Source organism: Poecilia formosa, unplaced genomic scaffold (assembly GCF_000485575.1).
Source record: "Poecilia formosa unplaced genomic scaffold, Poecilia_formosa-5.1.2 Scaffold94, whole genome shotgun sequence".
NCBI classification, from domain to species: Eukaryota; Metazoa; Chordata; class Actinopteri; order Cyprinodontiformes; family Poeciliidae; genus Poecilia; species Poecilia formosa.
In genome coordinates this window covers 1,391,296-1,402,091 of record NW_006800033.1, presented here as the reverse complement: position 1 = coordinate 1,402,091, position 10,796 = coordinate 1,391,296, and the positions used below count along the sequence as shown (strand labels likewise).

Genomic DNA, 10,796 nt, shown 5'->3' with positions numbered 1-10,796 from the left:
ATGATACTAAAAGATTTGATGACAAGTCACACTTGTTAGCATATTCAGACATGAAAGGCTAAAGGTTCACTTGCTTCTGAAGGTGTAAAAATAGCACCAACATCAGATGTCTCACTCCTCTTGTTTATTTACTGCAGGATATCCTGATCCAGAGGTGGTGTGGCTGTGTGGAGATGAACCTGTAGAAGAATCATCCACTGTCCAAATAGAGTATGATGATGATGGACACTGCACCCTGATTCTTTCCCAAGTTAAAGCAGAGAATGCAAATGTTTACACCTGCAGGGCAACCAATGACCACGGGGAGATATTCTGCACTGCTAAACTAACGGTTCTATAACTGAGTAAATATATGTGCAAAGAGGAATTGAACAGACATGAGGATCTTTGGTGTCTTTAATATATACAGCAATGTTTTGATGTGGAAAGGCCAAATGGGGAATGTTCTGAAAGACTTATTGCATTTGAAAGAGTATAACACACATTATTGTACACAGTTTTGATAAGGTTCCTGAATATAGTTACAAAGCACGCTGTGTAAGAGTTTATATTTCCTTATATGGCTTATAGATATGCTAATTTAAAATAGGTTTCTGCTGATAATGTGAACAATGGAGCAATATTTTCATATTAGCTTTTAGAGATAAAGTGGTCTCAACTAAAGTGTTGGAGTAATGTTAAGAGGATGCCATCATATTTCTGATTGACTTTAAGGTTTTGGTAGAATATTTGAAAAAAAAAATCATGTCTAAATATATTACTGGAAAAAGTATAACCAACCATTATTTTGCATTTCAAGTAGGTGTAATTTTTTGCAACCTATGTGTCACATTTGCTGCTTCTTTTACCATGATAAAATTGTCGAGAACTTGTTAAAATTGACCGGTAGCATACCAAACAATGTAGAGATTCATGAAGATATATACAGAAATATTTTTGTAATGAATAAAGAGCAATGAAACGTCTTTGATTTTTACCTTTGCAACATCACATCTTTGCCTACTAACGACCACTACTCCTTTTCGGGGGACGTTGATGTGAATGCAACCCCTATGCCATTGGGTTAAAAAAAAAACATTTAAAACAAATGTACAGGTGAGTTCTGTAAACTAGATGCTCAACCTCCTAGTCAATAACATGAAAAGTGATGCAGAAAACTTCAAAGGAAGACTTTTTTTGGCAGTGGAGGAAAGATCAAGTGTCACATTGCTTTAATGTTATCTTTTATTATAATATTAAAAAGCAGCAGAAGGAAGCTACATCATATTAGTTTCCACAATTTAATCCAATTTGGTCCTTTCCACAAGTCTAAAATTTGTTTCAAAAGGTAAGAACTATCTACAAGAGAGCATGATTGTTTGCTCCTGAGACTATATCTGAAGAGTATGCAATATATTCAATCAAGCAGATAAAATACAAATGTTCACATTTATACAAAATGACATTTTTAATAAAAAAAAGTTATTTCTGCACATTGTAGTAATTTTCAATTTAAATAAATTAAAAAATTTTCTGTGAAATAGTAAAGAATCATATTGGGATGCATGGGTATGGTACGCATCACATGGGGAAGAGCAAGAAGCCGCTGAATGTGTTGTAGTGCATCCCATCATCATAGACGGCCCTGTTTGGCTCCAGCTGCACGAACACGTTGTCTCCCACTTTCAGAGAGATGACCACAGCGTTGCTTCCACTGTCGTGTACGTCAGACGCAGCGGTGTCCCACACTGACGTCAGCCGTTCATTGTTCTTCATGAGGCTCACAACCGAGTTGGGAGCAGGAGTCATGTTGTTGAACATGGAGAACCGAAAGAAGAACATTCCACTGACCGTCGCTGTGAAAATACCTGCAAAATATAAAGAGTTATGAGAACTGTAAGAAATTCAACCCATTGATTTGATTGGGTTGTTTTCCTATTTTTGCACACATTTATTGTTAATGCTGTACACACCTGTTGATGGATTATAGCAGTTCCCTGTGTTGGAGAAAACCTTTTTGTACTTTAGTGGGGTAGCAGTCATAAAAGGTCCTGTGTTTCCAGAGCCAGCGAGAGCTGCAGAAAAAGCCACTCGAGGAGTGCCTGAAAGTATCAAAATGACAGATTGGACACTGGACAGGGAGTAATTATATTTCTTCGTAAGTTTGGTAAATGTATTACCTTGAGTGAGTCTCCGCAACTCTTGAACTTCTCTTTCAGTGTTTTGCAGCCTGGTTTCAAGGGAAGTAATTCTTTGTTCCATGTTTGTAGGGCAGATGTTACAGCAGCTGGCTGAGCCTCCAATAGCACACATATCGTCATCATTCCCTGGACCAGAATGACAAAGGCCGATTAGCATCAGAACCATAACCTTCTTCATGTTTGTTGCTTTGAGCCTCTGCACCACTCTATATACCTCTCCAACCTTTTATCACTTATGAGTGTGATGTTGCGCAAAAGTAGGTCAGGAATCCTGTGTGAATGTTAACATAAAATTTTAGATATATTCAGTTGTGCTTCAGCTAACTCTGAGTTGTTGAAATTAAATAAAACGATTAAGGTCAGAAACTCTCACTACCATATTTTCATTTAGATCTATTTTTTGCTAATCCAAAGCCATTTTACCATCTTGTTGGTCTTCGCCACCATGCTGTTATTTATTAACCAGGCCAGCATAAGTACTGTTAACTCTGGATCAAAGGTGTGACTGTTCATAAAAACCAACATAAAAGTATGATCAAAGTTTTGTGTCCCAAAACCAGTTTGGAAGGTGCAGCTTCCTCCAAGAGAGAGTTCAGTCTAAAGTAGACGTAGCAACCAAGAAAAAAATGCTCAATTTCCATCATTGTAACAATTCACATGACATGATAACTGAAGTCTACATAGAGGTCCTACAATTAATAAAAAATGACTTGCAGTAAAAGATACTAAGTAACTAAAATTGTCTTTTGAAATATATTTTAAAAAAAAGGATAGAATTTATTTTTATTTTATTGGTTCATGTTTGTCATTTTTACATTATTTAAAGAATGTAGCTATGTTAGAAAAAATGAACTATTTCCTTTTAATGTGCTATTACAAAAACAAACAATTTGATGACAACCCAAGTTACTTGTTAGTGTATTCAGACATGAAAAGCTAAAGGTTCTCTTGCAATTGAAGGTGTAAAAGTAGCACCAACATCAGATGTCTCACTCCTCTTACTTCTTACTGCAGGAAATCCTGATCCAGAGGTGGTGTGGCTGTGTGGAGATGAATCTGTAGAAGAGTCATCCACTCTCCAAATAGAGTATGATGATGATGGATTCTTTGATTCTTTCAAAAGTTAAAGCAGAGGATGCAAATATGTACACCTGCAGGGCAACCAATGACCACGGGGAGAAATTCTGCACTGCTAAACCAACAGTTGTATAATAGTTAGTATATCTATGTCTGCAAAGAGGAATTGTACCGACATGAGGATCTTTGGTGTCTGCAATATGTACCAAATGAGGAATGTCCTGAAAAACATTTGGTACAATTGAAAGAGTATAACATAGTTGAACTATTTATTTGAGTATTAAAAGTTTCAACATCTCTATTTTTCTCTCCTACAAATATCTACTTCAGTTATTTTGTAAGTTTCCAAGTACTTCTCTGCTGCAGTTGCTGTTACGGAGTAAAGCTTCTTCTCAAACAAGACGGAGGCTCGTATTTCTTTTACTGAACCTTTCTGTTCAGTATTTATTTGAGAGAAAAAAAAAGGAACGGCGTCAGCTGATAAATGGGCAACAGCTGTTCATTACCAATAGCAATAAAAAGTCAACGAAGCAAGCTAGTGACAAAACAGAAACAGATCCTTAAGCATTCTTCAAAATAAAAGACTTCCTCTATTCAAATAAATCATGTCTTGCACTTAAATATATTTCACTTCACCTTTGTAATTATATACAATCATGTTCAATTCAATTAATAATAATCATCATGTAAATTATGCTTAACATATCAGTCACTTATCATGCAAATATACTGAACAACATAAGTGTAAAAAAGTCACAACAGTTGCTCTTTGACTGATTCATTTTATGACTTTAAAATTCTCATAAAAGTTAAAAGCTATCTGGAAAATAACCCCGTTATTTACTGTTCAGAATATTTTAAATGATATTTAATATGTTCACTTATGCAGATAAAACACAATTTTAAACACACACAAAATGCAGTATTTTTGATCTATTTATTTCGTCAAGCATTTTCTACACAAATAATGCTAATTTGCAAACTGAAAAAAGAAACTCCCTTTATTGTGAAATAATGAAGAATCATGCTGGCATGCAGAGCTGTTGTACGCATCACATCGTAAAGAGCAGGAAGCCGCTGAATGTGTTGTAGTTCATCACGTCGTCGTAGACGAGCCTGTTTGGCTCCAGCTGCACAAACACGTTGTCTCCCACTTTCAGAGGGATGACCACGGCGTTGCTCCCCATGTCGTTGATGTCAGACCCACTGGTGTCCCACACTGACGTCAGCCGTTCGCTGTTCTTCATGAGGCTCACAACCGAGTTGGGAGGAGAAGCCAGGTTGTTGAACATGGAGAACCGANTGTTGCCATGGTTGGTCCTGGGATTTCCCTCAGTCTACAGGTTGGAGACAAAATGGCTGCCAACAAAACCTTGTAGCTCTTAATGGTTTTTCTAGAATTTTCGAATTGTGTGATGCCATTTTTCTCACTTTAGTTTCTTTACAGCAAATTCATTATCTACTGCCTTTGCACTCTGACCTCTGCTCTTTGACCCCAGGATAAGTTTAACGGTGCAGCAGGGTGTTAGAACTCTCTGCAGTTCGCAGAAATATTTTGTTTGCCTGAATGATTATAACTCTGTTTGTCCAGCATCTGGCTAATATGTTTCTCTCCTCCACCAGGACAACAATTGAAACAGGATAAAAGTACAGTAAAATTGTTAATTTCCTGATTTACAAAAGCGCATCCAACCACACTTGGTCTAAGTTCTAGTTGGCTAAAATTACAGTGGCTACAAATATAAGGACTATTATTTCAAGTTATGACTTAAATTTATTTGGAATCCATTTCAAATCTTAGGAAAATCTACTCTTTGGAAAATTACTCAACAAAATTATGGGTTTACTGCACATTTTTTCGATCAACTATTAAATTCTTTCACTGAGGTGTAAACACCCTGGTTAAATTACGTCCAACTGTTACAGTTAGCAATGAAAGCCAATTTGGGCTAAATGATTTGCGTAGGTTTCTTAGGAGTCTCTGTACCAAAACACTATACAGTGTTTCAATACAGAAACAGGGGGAGATGCATGGAATTACTCTATTCAAGCAAATTCTGAGTTAATCTAATATATTGAGAAAATTTTAATATATTGAGAAATTTTTCAGTTCAGTTCTGGGCTTCAGCAAAATATAAAATAGGTTAAATCAAAATTCACAAATGTTTTAACTATTTGAATGAGTTTCTCAAGTAATACTGAATATTCTGAATTGAATACATGAAAATGAACAATGATGTCAAGATTTCTACAAAATAGATTTAAATTGTTTGATTGCTGCTTCTCTCTTGCTATAATTCAAAATTATTTGTTTAACCAAGTCATGCAGAAAGGTCTAACCTGAACATTATATCATTTAATAAATCTAGTTGTATCAAATTTCTCCCCAAAAACTGCCAAAAACATTGATAAATATGATAAACACTACAAAGGAGGGTAATTCAGTTAAGTAAACATTCTATAGAAGGGATTCAAGAGAACAAATTGTTCAAAGGTTAAAATTGTTGAACTTATGGGATTTAAAATCATGATGAGAATAAAATAAGTCAGTTAAATATGGAGTGACAGGGCTAACTTTATTCTTGTAAAAAAAACAGGCTAATCATTCTTTGAGGGTTTAAAATGGGAAGAAAATATGAGGATTCACATAAAAATTGGTCTGAATTGGGATTTACAAATTAGCAATTATGGAACTGATTAAAGGGGGTCAAAAGGATTGACAGAATAAAAAAGAATCTAGTTCTATGTGTAATTGTTGATCCAAGGTAATAATGCCTAAACATTTCTAATAATCATAATTTACAGTTTTTGGTCTGAGACAAAATAAGTTTGTCTTTTATTACATGAATGCAACATATTACAAGGGATCTTAATTTAACACGTATCATAAACTTTTCACACTATTGATGATACTTTACAAGCCTTTAGTGTAGCGGGTTACTTCTTGTTAAATGAGGACTATTTGATTGAAGTTAATTAAAATAACAAAAGCAAAACATTCATGTATGGTTTAAGATTTCTGGTAAAGTTTCTATTAGGGATAATCTTATATACATTTCAAATGATATTTCTTTGATGAAACATGACTGTGGGCAGTTTTGCACATTTATTTCAGAATCTGATCTTTTACATGATTTTTTGTTTGGTTTCTGATTTTGTCTGATCCTATGAATATGCCAACACTTAAAACAAGCAAAGTTATTTTTGAAGGTTGAAATGTGCTACTTAATTTAAGCATTTCTTTAGCTATTATTAAGAGGAGAACTGAAATAACAGATGTTACTGATATACTGATGCTCTATTGGCTTAGTATGAAAAAAAACAAAAAAACTACTTGATCTTCAGCTTCAAGGAGCAGCCTTTAAATAAAAAAAGGAACATTATATTTACTAATTAGATGATGCAGAATCTTAAAGAACCTTCCTTGCTCTCCTCATCACCTGTGGATGCTGCTGTTCCCTGCCTGAGGTCCTCGGCTGTCCAGTGCATCACTTCCAACATAGAGAAGGGCAGCGGTACCAATAGAACCTCACCTGCCTATCAGATGGTTTCCCAGAACCTAAAGACAGCCATGGAACTCCAGCTTTCTATAGTATAAGGGCAGTACTAGTATCTAGTGACAAAACAACATTTTTTCATTCACTTTAATGTTCTTTATATAATCCATTGATTTCGCCTTTTGTTGTGTTTTTTCTGTTGCAGAATGAAGTCCAATCCTTTCTGGGTGTGCCGGGGTGTGAGACTGTGGGCGCCTTCCACGATTGGTGGACCGAGTTAAAGCTGAAACGCCACTGAAGCCTCCTGGGCCTGTCAGGGTTTCCTATCGAGCTGCGCCGGCTCTGCATCTGGACACACGCAGAAACTGATTTGACGTAGAAAGGGCTCACTATAGAGAGACTGATATGATTAGATCTTATTACTATTATTGCATTTTACTTAGAGAGCATTTTTACTTGTTTCCTCATCACAATTAATTCATATCAGTATATTTTGACTGTGCTGCCCTTGATCCTGATTTATTGCATTGGTTTGCTGTTTTATGAATGTGTTCATTGTTCTTTTCCTTTCAATACTCAGACTTCTAAGCTTTTCTTACCATTTCATTTTGTTTAACATCGCATCCTTTCTGTAGTTCATTAACTTTTAAATATTACAGTGAAATTTCAATAAGTTTGGTTTTTAAAACTAACACATTGTTTTATGCATTACTCATTATTGCTTCATTGTCTTTAAAGGATAGTACCTTAACATTTCTAAGTTTACTTTATTAAGTTTCAAGTAATATCTACTTTTTATTCATTTTACATTCTATTCATTTTAAATATTAACCTAACACTTTATTCATTTTTGCATTTTATTAAGTTTGAAATATCATCCTAACATTCTATTATATTTACATTTTGGTTAACTCTAACAACTTAGTGAATATAATTTTAATACTTTTTTACTTTAAAGATGACAATTAGATCCTCCTAATACTTCACCCATTTTATATTTTCATAAAATTTCACATTTATTCTTTTTAAAAATTTCAGACTTTGTTCTTTTATAGTTCATCCCCCTTCTATGGCATGACGTTGACCTGAGGTAACAAAAAGAAATGATAAATAAATAACAAGCAACATAAAGGTAATAATAATATTTGGTTCCATAAAGTGTCTTGGTCCGACTTTATGATTAATGTGTAATTACAGATGATGAAGCTCTCACAAGTCTGCAGGAAAATATTTTATTCCACTAAAAACAAAAAAGAGTCATGCCATGGACGGTTGAATTTCCTTTTCTAATTTTAACTCTAACATCCTTTAACAATTTTATTTCCTTACGTGTTCTTCATTAGANTGGGGTAGCGGTGGTAAAAGGTCCTATGTTTCCTGAACCAGAATCCCTGAGAGCTGCTGAAAAAGCCACCTGAGGAGAGCCTGAAAACATCAAAAGCACCACAAATACGTTGGAAAACTGCTATAATTATATTTCATTATAAGGTTGATAAATGTCTTACCTCCAGTGAGATTCTTTAACTCCAGTACTTCTTTTTCGGCGTTTTGCAGTCTGGTCTCCAGAAAAGTAATTTTTTCTGCCATGTTTACAACTTTCTCTCCTAGTTCTCCAAGTTTTTGAGTTACAAACATGAGAGGGCAGATGTTACCGCAGCTGGCTGAACCTGCAACTTGATAAGCTTCATCATTATTCTGATCAGATCCAGAACAAGAGAGACAAAGGCTGAATGCTAGAATCAGAACAGCAATTTTCTTCATCACTTCCGGGTTTCTGCTCCTCTCCTCAGATGTCTCCGACCTTTTATACCTGCATGTGATAGTGCACAAACGTAGCTCAGGGCTCCTGTGCCCGCCTTTTATGCCACCTCAGTGGTATGCCCCTATCCTTCAAAGATATACTTTCTGCTAAAATTAATTTTGAACTGTCAAAATTTATGGAAATTCTGAAGGTCAAGAACTCTCAAAACTATATTTTCACTTTAAACCCAAACCACTTTTCCATCCTTTTCGTCATCATTGTCATACTTACCTTGCTGTTTTAATCTCTGGATCTAAGGTGTGACAGGTTGTAAAACCAACAAAGACCAATGTCAAAGGTCCTGTTGTCCAGACAATCACTTTCAAAACTGCAAATACCAGGATTGAGTCCAATCGAAAAAAGACATAACCAAAGATGAGATGCTCAATTTCTTTCTTTGTAAAATTTTACAGTAATGTGATGACTGGAATCTATATAAAGGACTTCTATTTAGCTGTAACAAAGGAAAGTAACATAAATATTTTAACTTACTTCACCCATTTATGTAATTTTTAAATTACTCAAAGAAAAAAGTTAGAAAAAACATTTTAAACCGTTTTATGTGCGGCTAATAAAGCAAACAATTTGATGAGAGCCCATTTATCACTAACACTTGTTAGTGTTCTTAAACTTGAAAAGCTAAAGGTTCACTTGCTTCTGAAAGTGTAAAAAAAACAGCACCAACATCAGATGTCTCACCCCTCTTGGTTTTTACTGCAGGATATCTTGATCCAGAGGTGGTGTGGCTATGTGGAGATGAACCTGTTGGAGAATTGTCAACAGTCCAGAGAGATTATGATGACAATGGTCGCTGCACCCTGATTCTTTCAAAAGTTGGAGCAGAGAATGCAAATGTTTACACCTGCAGGGCAACCAATGACAACAAGGAGATATTCTTAACTGCTGAACTAACAGTTCTATAATAGAGACAACATATTTAGGTATGAATAAAGGAATTATCCAGTTATAAAGACCTTTAGTGTCTTTGAAGTGTCCAAAAGTGGGGATTACAAAATATGATGCAAGATGTTTTAAGTTTAAAATTTATCTCAGTAAAAAGATAATTTTTCAACAAACACGCCAATGTTATACAGATCTACAGACAATCTGGACGACATCAAAGCCATGAGAGGAGTTTCCTAAAAAGATAGCCACTGTCTCTCTCTATGGCACAGACACACAACTTCCCATCTTATCTGCATTACAGCTCTTATCTTTTCTGAGGCCTTGAACAATAATGAGATTCAATCTGCTATCAGACACCATGACCTGAATATGGTTTTCTGTTAATCTGGGTGAAGCAAATGAAGAATCAGCCATAAAACTTGTGAAACTTTCACAAGTCTTCCATTGTCATAGTACTATAACCATTACTATTGGCATAAGGGCAAAGTCAAAAACCTTTCACTCTTTCAAAAAGCCTGGGCAACAACAACAAAAAATACAAACCAAAAAGAGAAATCAGACAAGATCCAAAGTTGCAAAGCTCTACTTTTTTAAAACCTAAACAATGTCTTACATTTGTTAAAGGACAAAGGACAGAGTCAGAATCCCCATTCCTCAACCACCAACAAATAAATGCGCTTCTGTTTCATATTGCCCATCATTTACAGTATTACAGCCTGAACCACTGCTAAATAAAAGGGGAGGAGACAAAAATTCTGTATTCACATTCTTAATGTCTTGACTACATTAGATCTCAAGAAAAAAACAAAAAAAAACAACGTTATTTATATATTTACATCCAACAACTCCAAGTCATCCTCCCTGTAGTCAGTTATTTTTTTTTCCCTATTGATGCTGACTGATTCTTCTCAGAACTGCCTTTGGGTGCCTTTCCAAGGCAACACATGTCAAGAAGAGGGTGATGAAGAATAGATGTTATAGCTTAATAAATAAACAAACTTATCTGTGTTTAAACCCTTCCCCGAATACGTCAACACAAATAAAAATGAATATACTCTTCATTTACAATTCTTATAAAAGTTATCTACGAAAAACTTTGCAAAACATCAATTTACACACTCCCACAAAGGGAGGTATTTCTGATTTATTTATTTTCAAAACATTGTGGACAGAGTATGATTTACAAGTTCCTTTATTGTGAAATAATGAAGAATCATGCTGGCATGCAGAGCTGTTGTACGCATCACATTGTAAAGAGCAGGAAGCCGCTGAATGTGTTGTAGTTCATCGAGTCGTTGTAGACGAGCCTGTTTGGCTCCAGCTGCACAAACACGT

At 35.2% G+C, this 10,796-nt stretch overlaps 2 protein-coding genes and 2 long non-coding RNA genes across 6 annotated transcripts in view; 2 read left to right on the top strand and 2 right to left on the bottom strand.

The window, feature by feature from the left end:
• mylk5 (myosin, light chain kinase 5) overlaps positions 1-965 on the top strand; it is a 16,625-nt gene extending 15,660 nt beyond the window's left edge. The window contains exon 18 of the mRNA XM_007558150.2: positions 363-965. The gene's annotated coding sequence lies outside the window, so the exon portion shown is untranslated. The remainder of the gene's footprint in view (positions 1-362) is intronic.
• Positions 1-7,845, top strand: part of LOC107836874 (uncharacterized) — a 24,605-nt gene extending 16,760 nt beyond the window's left edge. The window contains exon 3 of the long non-coding RNA XR_001662851.1: positions 6,967-7,845. This is a non-coding gene — a long non-coding RNA (uncharacterized LOC107836874). The remainder of the gene's footprint in view (positions 1-6,966) is intronic.
• LOC103142210 (complement C1q-like protein 2) overlaps positions 1,509-10,796 on the bottom strand; it is a 20,777-nt gene continuing 11,489 nt past the window's right edge. For 2 of the 3 annotated variants that reach the window (XM_016674369.1, XM_016674368.1), the window contains one exon: positions 4,176-4,563. In XM_016674369.1, coding sequence (XP_016529855.1) covers positions 4,310-4,563 — 254 coding nt within the window. In that variant the 3' untranslated portion in view covers positions 4,176-4,309. Of the gene's footprint in view, positions 1,848-4,175; positions 4,564-10,796 lie in introns of those variants that run through there. The other variant, XM_007558144.2, reaches the window with a different exon arrangement.
• On the bottom strand, positions 1,876-3,403 carry LOC107832890 (uncharacterized). The gene is made up of 3 exons (XR_001662850.1): positions 3,183-3,403; positions 2,160-2,306; positions 1,876-2,081 (listed from the first exon to the last, which is right to left on the bottom strand). It is a non-coding gene; the product is annotated as an uncharacterized LOC107832890 (long non-coding RNA).